Below are 26,492 nucleotides of genomic sequence, written 5' to 3' on the forward strand. Positions count from 1 at the left end.
TTACTGAATTACAAACGGTACACTGTAATTTCATTCTGTATAATATTTTGAAACACTGAAACTCAGAATCGATTATTGTAAGGTGAGATTGGTTTTATGTTGGGAAATGTAAGAAACATAAAAAACAAACATGTTGCTTGCATAAGTATTCAACCCACACACATTAATATTTGGTAGAGCCACCTTTCGAATAACAGCTTTAAGTCTTTTGGGATAGGTATGTACCAGCTTTGCACACAGTGTCAGAGGGATTCTGGCCCATTCTTCTTGGCAGATTCGCTCCAGGTCATTCAGGTTGGTTGGATGTTGCTTGTGGGCCGCAATTTTCAAGGAGTGCCACAGATTCTCAGTGGGACTGAGATCAGGACTTTGACTGGACCACTGTAGGGCATTCACCTTTTTGTTCTTGAGCCGCTCCAGTGTTGCTTTGGCCTTGTGCTTGGCATCATTGTTCTGCTGAAAAGGGAATTTCCTCCCCAGCTTCACTTTTTTAGTGGACTGAAGCAGGTTCTCTTGCAGTATTTCCCTGTATTTTGCTCCATCCATTCTTCCTTCGATTTTAACAAGATGCCCAGTCCCTGTGATGAGAAGCATCCCCACAGCCTCATGCTGCCACCACCATACTTCACTGTAGGGATGGTGTGTCTTGAGGCATGGGCAGTGTTAGGTTTGTGCCACACATAGCACTTTGAGTTTTGGCCAAAAAGCTCTATCTTGGTCTCATTTGATCAGAAACCCTTTTCCCACATTGCAGCTGGGGCTTTCTGGCAAACTCCAGACCTGCTTTCACATGGTACTTTTTGAGTAATGGCTTCTTTCTTGCCACCCTCCCATACAGGCCAGTGTTATGCAGAGCTCAATATGGTTGACTGGTGAACCATTACTCCACTCCCAGCCACTGAACTCTAGCTCCTTCAAAGTAATTGCTGGCCTCTCTGTGGCTTCTTTCACAAGTCTCCTTCTTGTTTGAGTGCTGCATTTTTAGGGATGGCCTTTTCTTGGCAGTGCCTGGTGGTGTGATGCAGCTTCCAGGTTCTGATTATTAATCCAACTATGCTCACTGAGATATGTAAACACTTGGATATAAGTTTGTACCCCTTTTCTAATCTATGCATTTGTATTATATTATCTCTCACTTCTGTAGAATGCTCTTTGGTCTTCATTTTCCTTCAGATCCACAGCCTGATGAATGGTCCTTCAACAGTGAGGGTTTTATCCTGACAATGTGACAGCAACTTTAATGGTTCACAGGTGGAGGCCAACTGTGTCCTCGACAGGGCAATTTCTTTCACCTGCGTAAACTGGGAGCTTCCACAGCACAGGGGTTGAATACTTATGCAAGCAACATGTTTCAGTTTTTTATGTTTCTTACAAACATTTCCCAACATAAAACCAATGGCACCTTACAATAATTGATTTTGAGTTTAAGTGTTTCCAAATAAAATACCATACAGAATGAAATTACAATGTACCATTTGTAATTCAGTAATATGAGAGCACTGGTCAGGGTCTGATTACTTTTGCAAGGCACTGCATATCTATACACACTCGTACGACTCTGATGATAAGTAAGAATTAAAATGGCTTATATGGAACAATGGTATTGATAAAAAAGGACTAAAAATATCCAGGAGGCTACCTAGAAAGGCTCTGCCACCTCCCTGCTGTTCAGATGACAGCATGAGATGCTGGGATCAAGAGACAACATGCCTCACCGGGACTGGACAATACAGAGATCTCTCTTTAAAGTACAGGGAGGACAGAACAAACTTCCTGTACACTCCTTTGATTGGGATGGCACTCTGTGTTTCCCAAGTATTTAACTGCATGGAAGAAAAAGGCAAAGAACCCATGTTAAACCACCACTGAGGCTAGAACTCTCTGGCTAGAATGTGCCACTGAGACACACAGCCCCGGAGGAGCTCCCAAGGAGCCAGCAGGCACTCACCTCGCAGACTGTGCAATGCCACCTCGTTTCCACGTGGTGTTTGCACTCATTGCATGTGTACACAAAACGATCCTGTCCTTGGGTGTGCAGTTCCACAAGCATACATAACGTGGACCACTTGGAGCGGCGTAGTGAAGAAAACTCCCAGTGCTTGTCCCTGGCTAATGTGAGGAAGGCATCACGGCCATCCATCAGATCACAGCTAAGCAGTGGATCCGGATCCACGATGGGGGGCAGCGTGTTGATGACGGGTCCAGCATGCAAGTGGATCACAAAAAAGACCTGCAGGTGTTTGGGCAAAGTGACAGGTTAGCACAAAGAAACTCAGAGCTGGGAAGGGGAATGCCGTTGGCCAGCGGGCCTCAGGAAAGAGCCCCTCTGCAGACCTGCCCTTGATCCCCTTTCCCACTTTGTTTTCTGCCCTGAGACACCAACGGGTGCCCCAAGCAACCAGCCAGCGCGGAGGAAGAGAGGAAAAGGCAGAAGCCTGCACATGGTACCTCCTTATGCTTCTCCATGGTGGCATAGAGCTTCTGAGAGAGGTCACTGGAGACGCTGGGCAAGGCAGGCTTCTTCTTGTTGGCTCTGCTGATGCTGCTCTTATTCTTGTTGGTTTTCTTGTTGTTCTTCTTCTTGGCGGTCTTGCTGTCTCCTTGGCTCCCCTGCCGAAACACACCAGAAGCTGCTCAACTGTCCCTCTCCTCACGGGATGCATGCAAATGAGACTCAGCCTGGGGCTGGAGGATTGGGAGGGGGGGCAAAAGCATGCTATAAAGCATCCCACTTTACATTTATGCAGCAAAAGAAGGGTTTGAAATAAAACGGGATAGAGACCTGAATTCAAATATTTCAGAATGGCATGTTTCAATTTATTTAATTAATTAAAATGGTTTAACCATGTTATCTTACATCTTGGAAAACAGAAGGTAAAAGTAATGCCGTAAAATGCATTTCTCTGTCCCAGGAGGACAATCTGATTTCTTCAGGTGTCAGGATCTCTCTCCCATTGGCTCAAGCAGGCAACGCCTTGGAAAGGCTCCTCCGAGGGGAGGGACACCCTTGCCCTCCCAGGCTAGAACTGAAAAACCAGAACCACCTTTCACACTCATAACAGAGAATCAGTATGTTAACTATGTAATCACCAGTTCAAAGAACAACTGCCAGAACCTAATGCAATTAATCCTCTAACAGAAAAACCTGAAGAAAAGTTTGGTAAGCAGGAACACTGTTGCTAACTCCAGAAAAGGAGAGTGGAAACACCTCCAGCCCACAGACCAGATAAGGTGCAATGCTCCAGACTTGCCTCTAGTAAGATGCTAACTTGCTCTGCTTTTTTCCTGTTACTGCTGGTGAGGGGTCCTGGGCCAGGGAAGAGGCTCTTTCATCTGCTTGCCCACCCTGTTCCTAGATGCTCAGCTAGCCTAGATGCTGTTTTAATTTCAGAGGAGCAGGTGATGACACCTCTGGCTGACTGACTTGTTTCCAGTCCACAAATCAGCTAAGAAGGTCGCTGCACTGCGGACCTTTCAGGGTCTCCATGAGTGCATCAGCCTCATGAACAAATCTCATCTAGACTGCAGAAATGGGGAAAGCCCCAGAAGTACTGGAAAACAGGTAAGGATTTCCTTTTCTCCCTTGGTCATAGGATGTCCCAAAGAAGACTGTGTTCCCACTGCAGCTTGGAGGGAGGAAGTGATGAACAGAAAACTTTGCCTCTCCTTTTGAGGTGTCTGTTTCCTACCTCAAGTTTAATGCAGATCCTCTTTGAGCCACCTCTCCTCAATTCTGTATATCCCTTATTGATTCTATTGCTTTCTGTCATTAGCTTCTTTACCCCTCCTGTTGCCCACCATTTTGAGTCTTGTTCTGCATAACCTACAACTTTTTTTTAAAAAGCCATTAATTTTTTGCCTTGGTCTTCCTTCCCATCCTTTGCTTCTGCTCCAGGCAGGTTTCTGAGGAGAATGATTAATGGACTGATTATTTATTACAGTCAAAGATGAGTCCATACAGAATGTACAAGAAGTGAGAAATGGAAAAAAAATAAAATAATGTAACTCCTGTATACAGTATTATAAAACCACAACAGATTTCCTTGTAAAGCATAAAAATATTAAACATTAAAATTAAGGAAGTATTATTTATTCATTGCTCTCTGACAATCAATAGCAGCTGCAAGGAAGCTGGCCACTTTCACTGTGACCCAGGGGTTCTAGTCAGACAACAAGTGCTCTAGATAAAATAAGCTGCATCTGCAGAGTTTTTGTTAGTAGTGGAGTAATAAAAATAGCTCTAAAATCATGATAAAAAGAGCAACAGAATAGCGTGGGGAAATGCTTGTTTTTCATTGTAAATGGGGAAGACAACACAGCCTGCAATGACTTGAATGTGCTTTTTAAAACACACAAGCTGACAAATTGTCAGGCAGTGTTCAGTTGGCTGGAGCTGCACACATCTAGAGCACTGCCCCCTGCTGGTTCTTCAGAGACCTGGACAGAAGGGCCTTTGGACCTCTTATTTGGTGTGCTAAGGTGTGGAAGTAGGGCCCATTCCTGTGGCACAGACTGGCAGTCCCTGTGAGCCTTTGTTATTGTTGGCTATGACTCAAGAGGCAGCGGACCAGGACTAGAGACTCCCAGAGGACATTTGGGATTATTCAATCTGGGATGCGTAAATGCAGTGCCATCCCCAAGCAGAAATCCAGATAGGCCCACCCTTAAGGCCCCAGCACCCCTTGTAGGACCCTCCTCCCCAAAGTAGCACCTATCACAATTTGCTACTGTGCTATAATATGCCAACTCCATTCCTTCTGATGTATTGGCTTTGGACAAAAGGGAGTTCAATCTGATGGAACCTACGAAATCCAGAATGTACCTTGGGAATAAATGCTGGGTCTGGACAGAGTACCACTTGAGGGCGGAACATACACACCAGTGGGTGTAATGACAGAGCCTCCAAACCTCTATGGCAGGGGTAAACTATGGATGCTGTTGGACTACAACTCCCATCATCCCTGTCCACTGGCCTTGCTGGCTGGGGCTTGATGGGAGTCCAACAACACCTGGAGGGCATTATGTTGGCTACCCCTGCCATAGAGGCTGAAGTGATTGTAATCAGAAACAGATTTAAGTGTCAGAACCTTAAAGGAACAACTACCCAGTGGGTCAAAGGAAGCTGTAGATGAGTCTAGAACAAACAGTGGATTTCTAAGAAAGAAAGATTTAAAGGGGTCTCTTCAGGAATCTACAAACGTAATGATGACTGGATATCACTGCTTTGCCCCAACAGCCTAATGCTGTGCAAGACTGCTGCTTGTCTGTGAAGCCTATGCTCAGACCCTTGGACAGCCAGACCTGAAGAAAAACCAATATATCATAGATTTACTGCCCCACCCTCTATCTTTCGGCCTATAACAAATTAACTTCTGGGCAGTTCTGATGATGAAGTCTGGGAACCAAAACCTTCAAATCAAGAGAGACATTAGAATGACCTCTGCTCCTGAAACTTCTGGAGCATTCTTGGTAGCAGTAGAGTTACCAGCAAAATGTATAGAGGGTTTGAACACCACTGAGTGTCTAGGATGTTGCTTCTATGCTCTGAACACTTGTCACAACCTATGGTATGTTAGTGCCTTCTCTTCAGCTGACAGAATCAGTATACAATCTGTTCAAAGGCCTATGGGTGAAGTGCTCCATGTGTCCAGTTAAGTCAGTCTGCCATCATGTTGGCCACCTCCACTAGATGTTCCACTCTGGATATAGTGGGCCTCCACCCAGTTGATGATGGTACAGGCTTCCCTATGGACAGCTACCAATCATGCATCATCCTGTCTAATGACATATGCTTTGGCTGTCAGAACATGGCTGCTCTTTACCAGATCTTGAAAGCCAACTTGCTGGCTTGAAGCTCCATTAAGGCTTTCTGTGACTCTGATAACGACCATGTGTCCTGAGTCACAGTGCCCTCTAGGCAGGCTCCCCACCCAGAGTGATGTATGTGGTGATAATAGTGCTTTCTGGAATTGAGAGTGCCCCCTCTGTCTCAGAAACAATGAGTTGCCACCCACCAAACTAAGAATGTCCAGATATAATTGGATATACGCATCCTGGTCTGTCTCGCAAGCTATTAGGCCCTGGGGTCTTTCTTGGAGGAAGGGTGGGATGTAAATTTAATGAATAAAAACTAAATAAAAGGTAACAGCACTCTGTAAGGTCCTGGCATGGAAGTGATCCCATTGGAGTAAGTCCTGGCATGATACCATTATCACCTGGAGTGAGGCCAGGCTCATGAGGCCCATATTTCCCTTCTTTGTGCTTGAGCCAGTTGGGAAAAAATGGGTCTGATGACCTTCTATTAGGTACATTCTGTATTCTGCTGAGTCTAGCACCACTCCCAGATGCTGTGATTGTATCAGTGAGTTCTTTTGCATGTTGGCAAATAGTCCCGAGGCAAGCCAGGGCAGATTGAACTCTGTTCAATGCCTTGGTTCTAGTTGTGGATCAATTTAGGATGCTGAACAAATATTGGTGATGGCCTTATAGGCCCCTTCCAACTCTACTATTCTATGCTTCTATGGTACAGATATATTCCCATTTGCTCAGGTGAGATACTACTGGGACCAGGATCTATTGATACCATGGGTGTTGAGGTGAGGATGAAGGGCATAACTCTGCACTTAAAGTGCCTCCTGTGGTATGTGAATCATAGGTAAATGTGGTGTCTGGGTCTGTTTGGCACATGAAGATATTCCTCAAAGAGATCTGTATTTCTTAGAGATACTATGTCTTCATTTTGTAAGGCTGCTACTATGGATTTATGTATTTCCATTTATTGAGAAGGAACTTGTTTAGCCACTTCAAGTTCAATATAGTTCTCATACCCCCATTGTTTTTGGATACCAAGAAAAAAAATTGGATTAGCCCCTAGGATCTGCTCTGGTCTTGTAGGAAAAGCTCTATAACATAAATGTCCAATAGATGCTGAATGGGCTTTTTGAAACATTTGATGCTTCATTAGACTTTGGAATGGCTCTGGACTTGTTTTGAGAATGACACACAAAACTCAAGGGCACAGCCAGATGACTGATGTGAGATTCTGTCATGCCATGTACAAAATGAAGATGTCTGGCCTCAGGAGAACTTGTTTCTTGTAACTCTTCGAGAAGAAAACTGAGCTGATGCTGCTTGGTTTGTCTTCCTGTTAAACTCCCTGGATCATGACTATTTGGACTTGAATCCTCTAAAAACACATGATATGGATGCCAGTTTGTAGGAGTGAAAGGATTATTGTGGTTTAGCTTTACCATTTTCCCTCCTTTTCATGGGAAGGGTCTTTTTCTTGCCTTTACAAATACTGCCTCTAAAATTCTAAGAGCTTGGCACCTGCAGATGGGGTGCTGATGAAATGTGCCTAGAATGCTAGACTGGCATTCCAGTTCCTCAACCAGATGTTCCAGTGTGCCTCCACATTCATCATCAATGTCATTTGTGACTGGGTGCATCGAGCAGCGAGTTGGCTAGTAGGGCTGTTGACAGTAAAATTTTGTGAAGCCTATCCCTTAGCTGCTTAGATGATGGGTCCAATGCTGCCAGTTCTTCTGCCCGCAGATAAAAGACACTGGTGAATATGGAATTTGTGACAGATGCTCTGAAGTCAAATCCATTCTAGAGAGTTATCTCTACTTGGTTGTTGCAAGGATCTCTAGGACTGACTATCCCACCCACAGGGCAGGCTGCATTTGAAGTTTAGTCCACCACTAGAGTGTCCACCAGAGGCACATTAAGTTGCTCCACGTTTATCTGGGTAGTGCATATATCTTGCTAGCTGGGTGATTAGATGTGCTGCTCCTGACTGGGATAGCAGATTTTGGCTCCAAGGTCTTGTTGAAAGGCTCAGGAATTGGACAGTCAAGTTCTTTGTACTTCAGTGTCTCCCCTGGTAGTAGGGATGAAGAAGAAAACGGGTTCATTTCACATTCAGAGGTGAACCTACTGAATTTGCCCTTTCCAAAACATACATGAACTGAAACCCAGCTATCCTTGAAATTTGCACTTCTCTGAATTTTGCAACACAAGTTCTCCAGCTAAGCAATGTGTGCAAAAATGCATATAGCAGCATAAACTGTGCATAAAACTGCATTAGTGAAAATAACATTAAAAAGTATTAATTTAGGCAAAAATGTGCATATTAGGAGAAATTTGTACTAAAAAGCTGCTTTAAAAAAACAACACACAAACTGATACGGAATTGTGGAGAACTGAAGTTTGGAAAAATGAGAAACTGAGAGGAACCAAAACTGACATATCCCTGCTTGGTAGCAGGATTGAAATGGGGGATACCAGCCTTGTCAGCATCTGATTGTCCTGATGCCCAACCTATATTCTGGACAAGAGGCTCCTGTAAGGGCAGGATATGGAGAAACCGATTGGTTCGGATTGGAAAGGGTGTGAGATAGGGGTGTATTTTATCACCCTATTTGTTTAATCTATACGCAGAACATATCATACGGAAAGTGGGATTGGACCAAGATGAAGGAGGTGTGAAAATTGGAGGGAGAAATATCAATAATTTAAGATATGCAGACGATACCACACTACTAGCAGAAACCAGTAATGATTTGAAACGAATGCTGATGAACGTTAAAGAGGAAAGCACAAAAGCAGGACTACAACTGAACATCAAAAAGAGTAAAGTAATGACAACAGAACATTTATGTAACTTTAAAGCTGATGATGAGGACATTGAACTTGTCAAGGATTATCAATACCTTGGCATGGTCATTAACCAAAATGGAGGCAATAGTCAAGAAATCAGAAGAAGGCTAGGACTGGGGAGGGCTGCTATGAGCAAACTAGAAAAGGTCCTCAAATGCAAAGATGTGCCACTGAACACCAAAGTCAAGATCATTCAGACCATGGTATTCCTGATCTCTAAGTATGGATGTGAAAGTTGGACAGTGAAAAAAGTGGATAAGAGAAATATCAACTCATTTGAAATGTGGTGTTGGAGGAGAGCTTTACGTATACCATGGACTGCGAAAAAGACAAATAATTGGGTGTCAATTAAACCAGAACTGTCACTAGAAGCTAAAATGATGACACTGAGGTTATCATACTTTGGACACATAATGAGAAGACATGATTCGCTAGAAAATACAATAATCCTGGAAAAAACAGAAATGAGTAAAAAAAAGAGGAAGACCGAACAAGAGATGGATTGATTCCATAAAGGAAGCCACAGACCTAAACTTACAAGATCTGAACAGGGTGGTTCATGACAGATGCTATTGGAGGTCACTAATTCATAGGGTCGCCACAAGTCGTAATTGACTTGAAGGCACACAACAGCCTTGTTTTTCAGCTTGCCTCCTGTGGAGTTGTGAGGTGCACACCTGGCACACAAGGAGATGGTGAACTCTCTAAGGAATGGCTGTAGGTTCATACCAGCCAAAGCACTCCTAACTACCAAGGCCACCTGGGCCTCCAGTGACAAAGCTGGATCCAGAAGCATCCTATGACTGTGTATCTGCTCTTCAGAGGGAGTGCAACTCTATGCCAATTTCTTGGATATGGGAACCACTCACCCACTCCATCTTGCCAGGATTCAGGTTCAGTTTATTTCCCCTCTAGCCAGCGATCCTTATTCTGATGTTATGGAGAAATAGTGGTGAGTGTCATCACCATACTGATGGCATCTTGCCCCAAATCTCATAATGTTCTCTCTCAACAGCTTCATATAGACAAAATAGTGCCCTGAGGCATCCCATAGCATAAATGCAAGGAGGCTGATAAGCACTCTCCCAATTCTGTCTGCGTTTGGCCACGCTGGTTGGACTGGAATCACTGTCACACAGTGGCCCTAATTCCCATCCCACAGAACCAATACAACAAGATACCATGGTTGACAGTACTGAAAGCAACAGAGACTAGAGGCAGCAGCAAGGTTGGACTCTCCTTGTCTCACAGTAGAGGTCATCCATCAGGGCAATGGAGGCAGTCTTGTTCCCAAGGCCGAGTTTGAATGTGTCTAGATATAATCCATGTCATCTCAGAATGCCTGCAGCAGCATCACCAATACCCTCTTCACCACCTTTCCTAGAAAGGGGGTATTTGCCGCTGGTCAGCAGTTCCTGCAACCCAACGTGTCCAGGACTAGTTTCTTTAGGAATGGTTGTGCCAAACTGGAGCTGCCACACCTGCGGAAGCAAGGCCACTCAGAATTCCAGAAACCTTACAGTCAAAATGTGCAATCAGTTGGTCACAGTGGCAGACACCAGAAGTTGCAGACATTGACAGCAAGCAGCGCAGTCCCGAAATGGTAGGAGAGCTTTCTGCAAAGGGTCAGGCGTGAGCCTACGCCCACAGGTCCAGCTTCTGAAAGACTTTCACATGTAGACCGTATGGGCAAACACAGAATTGACATTTGATGCTCTAAAGGCTGCAGTGGAAGCCTCAGAACCTTTGTGAAGGGCAATGTCCAACATAACAGAACACAGTTCCCAATATAGGTGTTCTTGCTTGTCACATGCCTCCTCTGGTCCACCCTCGCTTCCACAGGAACGACAGAAGAAGAGGACAAAGCTGCTGCAGGAGCATCTAGGACCTGTAAGCTTATACAGTGTATCAGCCAGCCTGAAAACTGGTTTAGGCTTTGCTGGAGTAGGCCATTCAAAACCCCAAACCTTTTGAAAGGCTTCTGGTACTGGTACAGCCAACAGCTGGAGTTCCCTGGGGAAAAGCTGCTTTGGCACCCTTCCTGGAAGGACAAGTGACATGCAAACCTCAGCCAACATGACTGGAAACAAATCTGAAGGGAGCTGAACCTGGGTAAATTCCTCCCCCGACAATTCTCCCTTTTCTGTTCCTGCCGCAGAAGGTCCTTTGCACCCAGGGCAGATAGGCTGTTAAGACGTACCAGCAAAGGAGGCTTGAAGGGAATGAGATCTGCCTGGGGAGGAGTCAGACACAGATGAAGAAGAAGAAGAGTCCCTTCTTGCCCTCTGATGTTTGGATTTGCATCTAGACGAGTGCCTGTGTTTTCTTTTCTTCCCTTGTGTCTGCTAGACTGGAAGCAAGAATGCGAAGGTTTGTGGCCATGGATCTCTCCTGCCCCCCCCCAAAGCAGGAAGGGACTGCTTGATCTGTTGGGAAATCATGCCCTGTACCCAATCAGAGAATTTGGCCAGGGCACTTTCACCCATCAAATAAAAAAACAGACCAGAAGGAATAGACAAATCATTCACCCCTCTGGAGGTCTTGCAGGGTCCTCTGTGCTTGTTCCAGGGAACAGGAGAACTTACAGTTTCACTGGCCAACTCCTCCAACCAGCTAACCTCACCTAAAGCTATTTGTAAATCCACACAAGCAGGGCCCAAGCACTTCTCTGCCTGCCTTCAGAGGAGACGACTGAGAATGCACCAAACACGGGCTGGGCTGAAAGGCAATTCCCTCAGCAGAAATGCCGAAATGCCTTCTCCCTGTTCTGCCCAAACTCTGCTGCCAGCACCAAGCAGAGTTATGAACAAAAGTAACCCAAAGGACTGCTCAGAAAAGGGTTGGTTATGGCACCCAACGGTTTTGTCAAGAAGCAGTCTTCTCCTTGCTCTGCAAACATGCCTGCTGCTTTCAACAGGCAAGTGGCACAAAAAAAAAAAAAAGGCCGGGCGCATCAACTTCAGCCCCAGAAAAAACGGGGCAGAAAATAACCACCTGTGATGGGAGTGCTCTGGCAGTCCCCCCCCCCCGCATTTGAGATGGTGTGGAGTGGCCTCCGAGGAGAGGTTTTTCCCCTCCACACAGCTTGGGAATACCCCCTCCCTTTTCCCCTGATAGGCCCAGGAAATGGAGGGAGGAAAGGGTAAACAAATAATAATTCTCTTTAGAAAGTAAAAGGAAGAAAAAAGGAAGAAAGCTCAGGTCAAGAATGGAGCCTGACCCAGGGAGAACCTCTCAGCCCAGAGGCAGAGCCAGTCTGGGAGGCAGGGGGCAGCTTCTCTTCCGGAAGGAAGTTCTAGGGCTCTGCCTCTTCGATCCTGCCGGAGGATGGTACACAATGTCCTCCAGGATCCCTCAGGAGAATATATTCATTTGACACACCTAACAATAGAGCCTGCACAAAGAATTTGCATCCCCTGTACTTGAGATTTTTTTCTCCATTAGCAACAGAATGGAAGCAAGATATATAAAGGGACAGAGGATGGGTAATATTATGCTCACTAACAAACCCGCCCCTCAAGTAATCCACTGATAGGAGCCACCTTAGAAATGTATTTTCCAACTCAGCTCACACACAATCAAATCAGAAAACTGCAACCTTTTCTGTCCAGTGCAAGTTTTTGGTAACCTGTAGCTCAATCCAGTCAGTTCTCCCCAAGGGTGCCAATTCTCCATGCTCCATCTCATCCATATTGAAAAAGCTCCAAGGGAGTGATGAAAATGAGTGAATTGGGAAGAAAATCCTCTGGTCACTGCATCTTCTGTCCCTCCCACCTTCCCAAGACAGAGAGAATCATGCATGTGAGCAGAGGAGGCCTCCTCTCTATCATCTCAGTGGGGGCAGGAGAAACAGGAGAGAGGCTACATCTGCAAGAGGCAGCTCATTGTTGTGCTGCAGCCAGAATCTCTATTCTCCACCCCAACCGTTAGGACAGCAAAGGGCAGGGGATGGATCTGGGCGTTCTGATAAGCTATTGAGTTGTGGGAGCTCCTTGTGACCATTATTTTTATTATTACTATTAATTACATTTCTATCCCACCCTTCTTCCCAAATGAGCCCTAGGTGGCCCCCTACCCCACCCCTAATTTCAAAGCAGTCCACCAATGACCCTTGCATGGTATTCAGGATTTCAGTCACCTCTGTTGTTTCGCTAGCTGCTGTGCTTTCTTCTTTTTTTCTTTCCTCTTCTTCTTGTTCCAGCTCCTTGATGCTCTCTTCTAGCACATTGGGCCAAAAGTCACCCTCAAAGTAAGGCAGTTCCTTGGCACTTGTGAGTCGATCCTCAGTTGCTTGTTTGAAGATGTCCTGTAAAAGAACACCACACTAGGCTTATTTGTGCTAAACAGGATGACAGCTCCACAGGTTCAAGGAGATCTAGGAGAAGCCAAAAACATAAAAGCATGAGATTGCTTTAGAACATTCTAGTTTCTAGTACTTTTAGCCCCCACCCCTACTTTCACTTTAGCTTATTAACAGCACAGCCTTCTGTATGGTTACTCTGTTGAAGGGAGCTTACTTCCTAGGAAGTGTGCTTAGGGTTGCACCATGCCTACAATCAGACCCTATCACACACTGGACATTTGTGACAAACATTTTATTTATTTATTTATTAAATTTATATCCTGCCCTTCCAGTGGGAGCCCAGGGCCACAAATACATTCCACTGTGCTAAAGGTCATTAAATAAAATACACACCCCTTTTCTATAGAAAAAATTAACCATTTAAATGCCCAATAAACGACTTATTCTGATTCCCAGTATCAATACTTTGGTTTTTGAACAGTGTTTACAAACCGTTCTTAGGCCAAACTAGCTATACTTAATTTTGGACAAGCAGATACAGAAGGAAAAACACTGCCAATCTGCCTCCACAGCCATGGTTGCACCACCAGTTCCCCTTTCTAGGGGGAGAGAGGGCTACAGTCTAGATACGAACGCCTGCCATTCCTCAAGCAAGCCCTCACCTTGTAATCATGAATGATCCTTTCCGCAAAGGCCTTGTCCAGCATCTTCTTGTACCACTCCTGCAGACGCTTGGGTTTGGGGATTTTCTGATCAGGAGGGTGACAGTGGAAGATGTAGTCATCACCCTCACTCGGTGGGCAGGCCCATATATGGCCTGTCACGTACCTGCATGTCCCACAACAGCAAAAGCATTCTAGTTAAGTACTATACCCCAGAATCTCAGGAAGGCCTCTATTGGAAAACTGTTCAATTGTAGCACAGGTTCTCCCTGTTACAAAGGGATGTCTTGGGTCTATGCCTAAGGGTAAGGTAGATCAATATGTTCATCCCCATATTGGAATATCTAAGGACTGGAGGGAGGCTTGTAAAACATCTCTATACCACTCTCTCCCCTCCCAGGGTCTCTTGCATCTGTCAGGAGCAGGGGCAGCCCAGGTGAGGAAGCCCTGCCTTGGAGGGACTGTTAGCATTTGGTCTGCAGCTGTTTCTGCAGCTGTTTCTGACCATTTCCTCAGACCACTGCCATGCCCCAGCAGCAGAACGGCAGTTGTAACATCTAAGGATTGAGGCAAGACTGCTTTCCATCACCTCTCACCTCTTTTTGTAACTGTCATCTCTATCACCAGCAGCCTTAGAGGTTCCAAGAATGGGCATGGAAGCCCCATCTTGTGAGAAATGGTTCACATCCTGTAAATTCCACATTTTGTTTAGCTGGCTGTTGTTTCTGTCAGTTTTATTTTTATTGATATTTTCCCATCTGTTTTTATGCTCTGATTATTAGTTTGTATTTTACTGTTAACTGCCTTCAGCAGGTTACAGATTTAATTTAAAAATCCAGATGTGTGTCTCTTATTTTCAATATATTATTTATTAAAAAGCTTTGAGACAAGAGCAGGTACATTTTGTACCTGCTTATTCCTACATCCCTTTATGCTGTATGAATAAGCACCATATAATTAGGCAGAGTCACCAAATACAAAGACAGGCCAACAGAACACTCACCCTAGTTTCTTGACATATTCCAGATATCCAATAAGGATTTCATGATAAACTGCAGTTCGGAGGCATCTTGGGCGGAAGAAATGAATACTATCTAAGTAGGAGATGTAAACACGCCTGTGACACAAAGGGAAGAGAGATTCAGCAAAGGAGCAGTGTATGGGATTTTACATAACAAGTACGCAATTGTCCCCAAACTACAAAGCCAGGTTCCAATATTTTCTCTCTGGGAAGGAATGTTGCCTATTGGGTCCAATCATCACCAGAATTCAAATGGCCTCCAATCTGAGGCTACATTTAAATACATTTTAGCATGTTTTTTAAATTGTTTTGAATTTTTTAAATTGTGTTTTAAATTGTTTTAAAAATATGTGTTTTAAATTTGTATATTTGTTTTTGATGTTTTTAGTTGCTGTAAACTGCCCAGAGAGCTTTGGCTATGGGGCGGTATACAAACACAATAAATAAATAAATAAAAATACATTTACAGAGCTGAACAGCACACAGACAGCAACACATTTTTTCATATCTGGGAACACCACAAATTGCCAATGTTTGGAGGAGGCATGATGTAGTAGTAATGGGGGATTTCAATTATCCCGATATCTGTTGGGAGACAAATTCTGCCAAACATGGACCCTCCAAGAAATTTCTGACTTGTGTTATAGATAACTTTCTCCTACAGCAAGTGGAGGAAGCAACCAGAAGATCAGCTATCCTGGACTTGATTCTAACCAATCGAGATGATTTGGTGGATGAAGTGGCAGTTACGAGAACTCTGGGGGAAAGTGACCACAACATACTTGAATTCTTGATTTTAACAGAAGGAAAAGCTGAGAGTAGTCATACGCGCACCCTGGACTTCAGCAAAGCTGATTTTAATAAACTCAGAACAATTGTAAGTACTGTTCCATGGCAAGCCACCCTAATGAGAAAAGGAGTCCAAGATGGGTGGGAGTTTCTAAAAAAGGAAATTCTAAGAGTGCAATGGCAAGCAATTCCAACAAGGAAAAAAGGAGGGAAACAGCAGAAGAAGCCAATGTGGCTTCACAAAAAGCTTAGAGATGACCTGAAAACAAAAAAAGGACACATACAAGAAGTGGAAAGGTCAGGCCACAAAGGAAGAGTACAGGCAGGTATCACAGAATTGCAGGGATGGTGTCAGGAAGGCTAAAGGTGTGAATGGGCTGAGGCTAGCGAGGGATGCTAAAAGCAACAGAAAAGCTTCCTTCAGGTATGTCCATAGTAAAAGACAGAGAAAAGAAACCTACCCAGTGAGGATGGCAAAATGATAACAGATGACAAAGAAAAGGCAGAAGTACTCAATTCTTACTTTGGCTCAGTCTTCTCCCAAAAAAGGGTCTATGACCTTCCTGGGAAACATGAAGTAGAAGGGGCAGGATTGGAGCTTGAGATTGATACGACAGTCAAGGAATACCTAATCACTTTGAACGAGTTCAAATCTCCAGGGCCCGATAAACTGCATTCTAGAGTATTGAAGGAACTGGCTGAAGAACTCTCAGAACCGCCGTCTATTATCTTTGCGAAATCATGGAGGACTGGTGAAATGCCAGATGACTGGAGGAGAGCTAACGTTGTCCCTATCTTCAAAAAGGGCAAGGAGGAGGAACCGGGGAACTACAGACCTGTCAGCCTAACATCAATCCCTGGAAAAACTCTGGAGCAGATTATAAAGTAGTCAGTCCATAAGCACCTTGAAAGCAATACAGTGATTACTAGGTGCCAACATGGATTTATGAAGAACAAATCATGCCAAACTAAACTTATCTCATTTTTTGATCGGGTAACCTCCTTTGTAGACTGTGGGAATGCTGTGGACGTAATATATCTCAACTTCAGCAAAGCTTTTGACAAAGTGCCCCATGATATTCTGATTAGCAAACTAGCTAAATGTGGGTTGGGTGGAACAACTGTCAGGTGGATCCACAGTTGGCTCCAGAATCGTACTCAGAGTGCTTATCAATGGTTCCTTCTCAAACTGGGTGGAAGTAACGAGTGGGGTACCACAGGGCTCGGTCCTGGGCCCAGTGCTCTTCAACATTTTTATTAACGACTTGGATGAGGATGATACAAAATTGGCGGGCACAGCTAATACTGTGGAAGACAAACAAAATTCAAAGGCACCTTGATAGGCTGGAGCATTGGGCTGAAAACAACAGAATTAAATTCAACAGGGATAAATGCAAACTTCTACACTTAGGAAAAAGAAACCAAATGCACAGTTATAAGATGGGAGATACTTGGCTCAGCAATACAACATGTAAGAAGGATCTTGGAATTGTCGTTGTTCACAAGCTGAATATGAGCCAACAGTGTGATGTGGCTGCAAAAAAGGCAAATGCTATATTAGGCTGCATTAACAGAAATATAGTTTCCAAATAGCGTGAAGTACTAGTTCCCCTCTATTCAGCACTGGTTAGGCCTCATCTTGAATACTGCATCCAGTTCTGGTCTCCGCACTTCAAGAAGGATGCAGACAAACTGGAACAGGTTCAGAGGAGGGCAACAAGGATGATCGGGGGACTGGAAACAAAGCCCTATGAGGAGAGACAGAAATAACTGAGCATGTTTAGCCTGGAGAAGAGAAGACTGAGGGGAGATATGATAGCACTCTTCAAGTACATGAAAGGTTGTCACATAGAGGAGGGCCGGGATCTCTTCTCGATCGTCCCAGAGTGCAGGACACAGAATAACGGGCTCAAGTTGCAGGAAGCCAGATTTCGAATGGACATCAGGAAAAACTTCCTAACTGTTACAGCCATATGACAATGGAACCAATTACCTAGAAAGGTAGTGGGCTCTCCGAGACTGGAGGCATTCAAAAGGCAGCTGGACAGCCATCTGTCGGGAATGCTTTGATTTGGATTCCTGCATTGAGCAGGGGGTTGGACTCGATGGCCTTATAGGCCCCTTCCAACTCTACTATTCTATGATTCTAAGAGAAAGGAAGCGACGACAGAAATATACAAAAATGGGATCAGAGAGTGAGAGGAATAATGGCGGAAGTTAGGAAAATATGTTCAATTGCCAAGGCAAGTAAAACCATCCATCTTTTATTCTGGAAGTCCCATATGAAAGCAATGCATGAGTGCCTCATGGGAAGGGCTGCGGTTCAGTGGCAGAGCACCTGCCTTGCATGCAGAAGGCCCCAGGTTCAATCCCTGGCATTGAAATCCCTGCCCGAAATACCGGCAGATGGAACAATGGATCTGACCTAGCCTAAGGCAGCTTCCTATGTGCCCATGTACCTGGTATTTGGGGGTGGACAATCCCACCCATATTCCTGCACATGCATCCCAAAGAAACACACGTCCACGCCATCGATCTCTTCAAAAGCAAAGAGAGCCTTTGTTCGGTATGGAAAGGCTTCGGCCATCTCACGAGAGTCTACAAATCTGCAGGAAAGAGAAATTGGTCACCGTTTTCTGCAAAAATATCAAACTGGAATTATGATTATGGGTAACAGCACATTAAAAATGACAGCAGAGCACCTGCTATTCTCATGCAAACCTTTCTATATAATTAAGTTATAGGTGTAGTTGGCAAAACACAAAATATCTGTTAGTCTGGAAACATGCATCTGTCTTTGGGAAAACCTGTTAGGCTTTGTACTTGGCAAAAAAATAGCCCACTGACTAGGATCCTGTCCCAGAGTGCTAACAGAGCTTAATATGACATGTTTTGGGGAAATTGTCCTAAGCAGATTCCTGCTCTGTGTGCTGCGCTGCTGTCATGCATATAACTGAGGTTTCTGCTCACCACCGTATAAAATACATTTTTTGAGATTCTTTGGAGAGAAATAATATAGTATCATTAAGGACTTAAATTTCTGTCGCCAAAATAAATAAAGGAAGTTGACAACTGATTCTTTAATTTGGTAACTGAGTGGGTCTACTGAAGAAGGTGGGAGCACTCACCTGGATTTCATCCCTGGTTTCACTTCCACTGTTTTATCTGAGCTGGCTACTACTCTCACAAAGACCTCCCCAGCTTCTGGGTGATTCTGCCGTCGCAAAAATTTGTTTACTCTCTCTTCCAAATGGTTTCCTAAGCGTGTGGTCTGTAACCCTAAGGAAAAGAAGCGCAAATAATGAGCCATGGAAGGAAGTCCATCCAGGGAATACAAACAGAACATCCAGATTCCAACCAGTATATTCCTTCACATTTACATTACACTTAAGTAAGACTGAATCCCTAGGTGTGCTGTCTTGGAAACCAACAGGCTTTGCTTCCAAATAAAGGGCCTGGCTCGAAGCCAACTTAGAAAACAGTGTCAATGTTCACAGGTAAACTGAGAACACCTGAGCAGGGAACAAACAGGCAGGCAGGCAAATGTTTGCATCTGAATGCTATAAACAGCCTCCTTGGAGTAAGAGTGCTCCCCTGGCTAAGTAAGGGTATGAAGCTGACTCCTGCCTACTTTCTGAAGTGTCACAATGCTTAACAATTAATCTTGCACCTTTTGCAGTGAAGACTCTTGCTACACTTAAAACAACAATGGCCTTTCTTTTAAAGTTTCCTTTTACAGATCTTTCACCTGCTGAAACCTAAACACGTCATATGGGAAGCTAGTCCACTGCTCTCAGTAGAACTTCCTTCTTAATGAATGACCTCAGAATTGAAGATTCAATACAATTTTGCTCAGAAAAAGATGCTAATACACTTAATTTCTTTTTAAAAAATAAACTGATGTATTCCACAAATTAAGAACCACATTCTTAACAACTATCCTGGGGGTCACCAACCCATCACCCATGGGTGCCCTAGTAGGCCTTCAGTGGTGCTCCCAGCAGGTCACCCAGATTCTGAGTCTCTAGCACTCCTAGAAAGTAAGTTACGGAGCAAAAAGTGCAGGTACCCTTCTAAGTGACTTATATGAAATGAACCAGCCTGGCTGATCCTGCCTGTCAGTGTCATTAGCCAATGAGTGAAGTCAGAGCTGTGATTGATAAGTGGATTGTTTGGATACCAGGCAACAGGAATCCCTGGAGCCCTAAAAGCTGCTGTTTTACCCTCCCTTTTAATGCACTTTTCTGCTTCTGTCTTCTTTCTAGTCATTGAAATCTCCCTAGTTTGTCCTTTTTCCTGTGCTGGGTTCACCTGCAACCAAGTAGTGCCTAGAAGTTATTTTCTGCAAATACTACTGCACAATAAGTGTAGGTGAATGTTAAAATAATCCCCCTCCCCAAAAGGCAAATGTGAAAATTTTGCAAAACAATGTTTCCTGCTTTGGAGGAGCTAAAGACCAGGGACTAATTAAGAATTCATATATAGTTAACCTACAATACAATGCTATACATGTCTACTCAAAAGTAAGTCTGTGTTTAATGGGGTTTACATCGAGGTTAAGTGGGTATAGGAGCAGCTTAGGCTTTCATTTAGGATTATTGGGAAAAAATAGTTGTGCCTTTACCAGCTATAGGGCAGGCAGAAAACCAACAGGTCAAGCCTTTTCTAATATGGAAATACAATTATGGGAAAATCTTCACCACGACTACTATCTAATTTTGTGTTATGCCACACCCCCATGACAGCCATTGTGTAAGTGCCCCCAGCACTCTCAAAATTGAAATGGGCCCTCTGGTCCAGGTCCAAAAAGGTTGATGATCCCTAAACTTAGAAAATTCTAAATTTAACAAATGGAATACAGCAAGAGGAGAAAAGACGCTCGAAGTGGACAATCAGGTTCAGAGTTACCAATCGCAAATGATAAAGGAAAGCATAAACATCTGTAAAGCATTCTTGGAAAAATATAAATATTAAAATAAAACAAGTTTTTACACAGAGCAAAATGCTTGCAAGTCTATAAAGAAGGGGCAGCCTGAAGGGAACTGGAGGGACACCGTCTCCTCCCACATTTTAGCTATTAGAGAATCATTGATTCCACTGATGACGGGGGGGGGGGATTCCTTCTGCTTTGGCTGGGTGCAGACTGTTGGGAGTAAAGCACCAAGGCATGTTACAAGTGACCTATACAGGGGGGCTGGGGCAACGACAGACAGAAAGGCAATCTTTTCTTCCCTCTGCTGATTCCTCCTCTAAAAGTGTTTGCTGTTATTTCAGGCTTTGCTCCACCCCTTCCCTCCCTGTCTTTGTATTCCGTTAGTTAGTAATGATACCCTGACTACAGGCTGCATGGCTGCTTCTGCCTGTATGACTTCACCTCTTTGTAGTAATGAACCTTAAGTTTCTTTATTCTTTCAACTACCAGTCTTGACAGAGCAGTTATTTCTGTACTTTGCTGAAATGTATGTAGGTATATATACACACACATACACAAACAAACCCTAACATGGACAATGTAGAACTGAACCCTACCCATCGCTGATGTCACCTGCCTATTGGCATGATGTCAGCTGATTGACAGGAGGGCATACTTTTGGGGAAATGGCTTTGTGGGTCAGAATGGTGCCCCTGGTGGGCCAAGAGTGGCCCAGAGGCTGGAGATTTCACAGCCCTGCTTTAGGGCTTTTAAAAATGTTAATTGGATGATACTATTATGTTCTAGCATTACAAGAGCAGGAATAAAAATTCCTGGCCACTCTTCTCTACATGCTATCTATGCATACTCCCTCTTTAGCCATCTTTTCCATTGATTCAGTAATTTCTCCTGACCTTACAGCAGCCTTCAAATAGTTACCATCCTACAACATCTAAGACTTACTCACTTACCTATACATACGCATGTCAATCCTAAGAAATGCTAACTCAAACTTTTTGTAAAGCTTTACTGGGGATCATTTAAATGGCTACTTCCCAAAATTTGAAACTAGATGCCTTACAGATCACTTCTCAATAAAAGGAACATTTGAGAAATTCCACACTTTTCCTGTTTCAATTTTTGTGGCTATATTAAGTTTGCTACCAATTCTATATCTACTTCCCTCAAACAGCATTTAACAATCCAAGAAAAAAATATCCTTGGGTCAAACAGTCTGTTTTCAGGTTATTTTATTTTCAGTCCCTTTCCCAATGCTACCACACATGGAATTTGTCTTTTTTCACTGTGCTGTCTGCTAAGTTGACGTGTTTTTTTGAGCTATCTATCTTGACCAGAAAGTCTCTTTCCAGGATAATCACAGCAAGCTCAGATTTGGATCCCACCACTGTATAGGTGAAGGTAAATTTCTTGGTGGCAACATGCACTGTTCACATTGTTCCTTTGAACAACATTTGTTGCTTTTCTGCCCATTCAGTCAGTCAGGAGACGTCCTTCTGGAGCATTTCACAGTCTCTTTTGGTTTTCACAACCCTGATTAATTTGGTGTCATCAGCAAACTTCACTATTTCACTGCTCATCCCTGACTCTAGATTATTTATGAATAAGTGAAATAGCACCAGTCCCAGCACAGATTGTTGGTGACTCTACTTCTTGTATTCCATCTTTGTGAGAATTTCTGTTTACTTTGGTCCTCCACTTCCTTTCCTTTAGCCAGTTCCCAACCCATAAGAGGAGTCTTGTTCTCTTATCCCATGACTACCACATTTACTAGTAGCTTTGATGTGCATCATGGAATCTCAGAGGATACAGCAATCAGGAAGCAAGACAATTTTTATTGTCTCTCAAACAGCTTAGGAAACTCCTGATTCCGCCCTAAATCCAGTGCAACACGGTGACTAAACTTTATAACATATTTCATTTAAAGTCTAACTACCACGATAATTTGGATGCACAGGGCTTCTTCATGAGTTCATATTACTGAGTGTCCAATTGGGCAGGTATAATTATTGCATCAAAGTTTTCCCTTAAAAAAGAGAAAGAATGCATTTTATCTTGAGAATTTTAATCCAGTTACAAAGTGAAAAATGTAAAAACTTGGAAGCTGGAACACATCCAGCTTTTATATAATTATCTATTCAACTTACGACTTATTTGATACGTATACCACTGCTAGACATACTGTGTTTATTTGTTACATTTGGGTGATTCAGATTATATGTTTTTCCTTCAGTCTGAAAACTACTTCCTTGATTTTTCTTTTTGCTTGAAGCATCACAGTAGGATCTAGCCAAATGTGATGCAACCCCTCTCCAATGTTGGTTTCTTTAGTCTGAAAACAGGGTTCTTAGAAGGGAGTATATGTGATACATTAACAAATATTAATATTATATTAATATACAGCTAAGGAGGTCATAAACTTACTTTTGGCACTGAATTTATTTTCTTTGCGTGTTCGACCAGTTTTCTTCAAGCAGTTGTCACACACAAAGCTAAAATCATAATGAAGAGTTAGTAAGTTATTAAAGTTGATATATACTCATACACTCCAAACAGACTTGTACTCAGAGGTTTCGGGGGGGGGGAGCCTAGGAGAGAGCATTCTTTGTGGCAGCCCCTCCCAACAGAGATGCACCTGGCATCTATGCTGTACAGTTTTCAATGCACCTCCTTACCCTGGCCTTTGGCATTTGAGATGTGTGTTTTCAGGACTCGCCCTGTTCTTGTGAATGTAATTTGTTTTAAGTGCTTTTATATTGAATTTTAGACTGTTGTAACCCGCCCTGGGATTTGCTCTGCAACAAAGAGTTTCAGCCTTCTGCATGCAACATTGCTTTTTCTTCCTATGATTGGGCCCATTATCAACCTGGAGTTAGAGCCCATATTAATGCCTGAGTTGCACATGGGTGCTCAAGCTCTGGCTATTTTGGCATTCATGGATGGCATCTTGGCAGATCACATGACACATCTCTTTGCCTCACTGAAGAGTTTAGGTCTGAATGCAGTGGCCTCAGCAGGCAGTAGGATGGCAAACAAAAGCACTAAAAACACTTTAAAACATCATAAAAATAGACTTTAAAATACACTAAAACATAACAACTTTAAAACATTTTTTAAAGCTTTGAAGACATCTTTAAAAAAAGGTTTAAAAACATATTAAAAAGCAATTCCAACAGAGAAGCAGACTGGGATAAGGTCTCAACTTAAAAGGCTTGTTGAAAGAGGAAGGTCTTCAATAGATGTCGAAAAGATAACAGAGATAGTGCTTGTCTAATATTTAAATATTTATAATATTTAAGGGCTCCCTCTAGGATGCACACCTTAACGTGGTGAAGGGGTTTGAGAGTGTTGAAGAAGCTGAGAGCAATGCCATCAGGAGTCCAGACCAAGAGGCTAGGCTCCTAGCAGGGGCGCCCAAGGCGGAATGGTCAAAGCTGAGACACCAAACTAAGATGCATCCAAACTTAGAGGAAGGCAATGGTAAACCACCTCTGAATACCTCTTACCACGAAAACCCTTTGAACAGAGAATCCAAACTGCAACACGAGATAGTGCTGGAAGATGAGACCCCCAGGTCAGAAGGCACTAACTGAGCTACTGGGGAAGAACAAAGGACAAGCACGAGTAGCGCTGTGACTAATGACGCAGCTCGACCAAAGCCTAAAGGAAGCTCAGAGGCTGATGCGCACAGATGCGAAAGGAGAGTCCGGAGTTGTATGACGCACACAACAAGAACATGGAATGTGAGAAGCATGAACCAGGGAAAGTTAGAAATTGTCAAGCAAAAAATGGAACATATCAGTGTTACAATACTTGGCACGAGTGAATTAAAATGGATGGGAATGGGACATTTTCAAACAGGCAACTACAAAATATTTTATGCAGGAAATGAGGAATTCAGAAGAAACAGCGTTGCTTTAATAGTGAGGAGTGATGTAGCAAAAACAATTAAGAGCTGTAACACAAGGTGTGAGCGAGTGATATCACTGAGATTTAATGGGAAACCTATTAACATAACCATCATCCAAGTCTACGCTCCAACAGCAAATGCAGAAGAGAAATTGGAGAGATTTTATGCAGAAGTACAGGAAGAAATTGATCACACACCAAAACAGGAAGCTCTGATAATCATGGGGGACTGGAATGCAAAAGTAGGGAACAGAGAAGAACTAGGAATTGTAGGAAATGGAGCTTAGGAGACAGAAATGAAGCAAGAGAAAGACTTACAGAATTCTGTGAAGCCAATAATTTGTTTCAAACACATTTTTTGAGCAACCGAAAACATGATTGTACATGTAGACATCACCAAATAGTCAACACAGGAATCAAATTGATTTTATAATTGGTAGCAGAAGATGGAGAAGTTCCATACTTTCTGCAAAAACAAGACCAGGAGCAGACTGCAGTACAGGTCATGAACTGGTCGTATCGAAAATCAGAGTAAAGCTAAAGAAGAAGAACAAAGCAATCATAATGCCAAAATACAATTTAAATAACATCCCAGAAGAATATAAAGATCAAATAAGGAACAGATTTGAGGCTTTAAACATAGTTGACAGAGAACCAGAAGAACTATGGACTGAAGTCAGGGACATTATCAGGGAAGAATGAAAAAAGACAATACCTCTTGTTAAAAAGAGAGAAAGACCTCAATGGATGACTTGAAATGGTTAAAGACAGAAGGAAAGCAAAAGCAAAAGGAGATAGAAACACAGTCAGAACCCTAAATGCAACAATACAATGACTAGTACGTAGGGACAAAGAAAACTACTACAATAGTTAATTGTATAGAAACAGAAAAGGACAACAAAATGGGAAGAACAAGAGCCCTATTCCAAAAGATTAGAGCAATTAAACAGAAATTTCAACCAAGAGTAGGGATGTTGAATAATCAACAGGGGAACACACTGACTGACCGAGATGAAATAAAAGGAAGACGGAAGCAATACACTGAAGAACTCTATAAAAGAGATACCAGGATGACAGATTCATGCATGCAGGAACCATATGATGAAGAACCAGAAATTCTAGAATGTGAGGTGAAAGCTGCTCTTAAAATACTTGGAAGAAACAAATCACCAGGAACAGACGGCATACCAATAGAGTGGCTACAAGCAACTGAGACTGAATCTGTCCAAATTTTGACAAACATTTGTCAAGAAATATGGAAAACTAAACAATGGCCCACAGACTGGAAGCAGTCAATATACATCCCAATTCCAAAGAAAGGGGATACCAGGGAATGCAGTAATTATTGAACTATTGCTTTAATATCCCATGCAAGTGAAGTAATGGTCAAGATTCTACAACAAAGGCTCTTACCATATATGGAGCGAGAAATGTCAGATGTCCAAGCTGGATTTAGAAAGGGAAGAGGCACCAGAGACCATATTGCAAGCATACGTTGGATAATGGAATGGACCAAGGAATTTCAGAAGGAAATCACCCTGTGCTTTATAGATTACAGCAAAGCCTTTGATTGTGTAGATCATGAAAAACGATGGAATCCCTTAAAAGAAATGAGGGTGCCACAGCATCTGATTTTTCTGATGTGCAACCTATACTCTGGACAAGAGGTTACTGTAAAGACAGAATATGGAGGAACCGATTGGTTCCCAATCAGAAAGAGTGTGAGATAGGGGTGTATTTTATCACCCTATTTGTTTAATTTATATGCAGAACATTTCATACGGAAAGTGGGATTGGAACAAGATGAAGGAGGTGTGAAAACTGGAGGGAGAAATATCAATAATTTAAGATATGCAGACAATATCATACTCTCAGCAGAAACCAGTAATGATTTGAAATGAATGCTGATGACAGTAAAAGAGGAAAGCACAAAAGCAGGACTACTGCTGAATGTCAAAAAGACTAAGGTAATGACAACAGAAGATTTATGTAACTTTAAAGTTGACAATGAGGACATTGAACTTGTCAAGGATTATCAATACCTCGGCACAGTCATTAACCAAAATGGAGACAACAGTCAAGAAATCAGAAGAAGGCTAGGACTGGGTAGGGCAGCTGTGAGAGAACCAGAAAAGGTCCTCAAATGTAATGATGTATCACTGAACACTAAAGTCAGGATCATTCAGACCATGGTATTCCCAATCTCTATGTATGGAT

At 43.1% G+C, this 26,492-nt stretch overlaps 1 protein-coding gene across 6 annotated transcripts in view; it reads right to left on the reverse strand.

The window, feature by feature from the left end:
* CREBBP (CREB binding protein) overlaps positions 1-26,492 on the reverse strand; it is a 167,840-nt gene that overhangs the window by 13,897 nt on the left and 127,451 nt on the right. For 4 of the 6 annotated variants that reach the window (XM_061600152.1, XM_061600150.1, XM_061600149.1 and 1 more), the window contains 9 exons: positions 22,791-22,858; positions 18,565-18,715; positions 17,896-18,042; positions 14,630-14,743; positions 13,627-13,792; positions 12,800-12,967; positions 10,862-11,011; positions 2,449-2,610; positions 1,949-2,230 (listed from right to left, as the gene is read on the reverse strand). In XM_061600152.1, coding sequence (XP_061456136.1) covers positions 1,949-2,230; positions 2,449-2,610; positions 10,862-11,011; positions 12,800-12,967; positions 13,627-13,792; positions 14,630-14,743; positions 17,896-18,042; positions 18,565-18,715; positions 22,791-22,858 — 1,408 coding nt within the window. The remainder of the gene's footprint in view (positions 1-1,948; positions 2,231-2,448; positions 2,611-10,861; positions 11,012-12,799; positions 12,968-13,626; positions 13,793-14,629; positions 14,744-17,895; positions 18,043-18,564; positions 18,716-22,790; positions 22,859-26,492) is intronic. The other 2 variants (XM_061600154.1, XM_061600151.1) reach the window with 1 other exon arrangement.

Source organism: Rhineura floridana, chromosome 17, assembly GCF_030035675.1.
Source record: "Rhineura floridana isolate rRhiFlo1 chromosome 17, rRhiFlo1.hap2, whole genome shotgun sequence".
In the NCBI taxonomy this organism is placed as follows: Eukaryota; Metazoa; Chordata; class Lepidosauria; order Squamata; family Rhineuridae; genus Rhineura; species Rhineura floridana.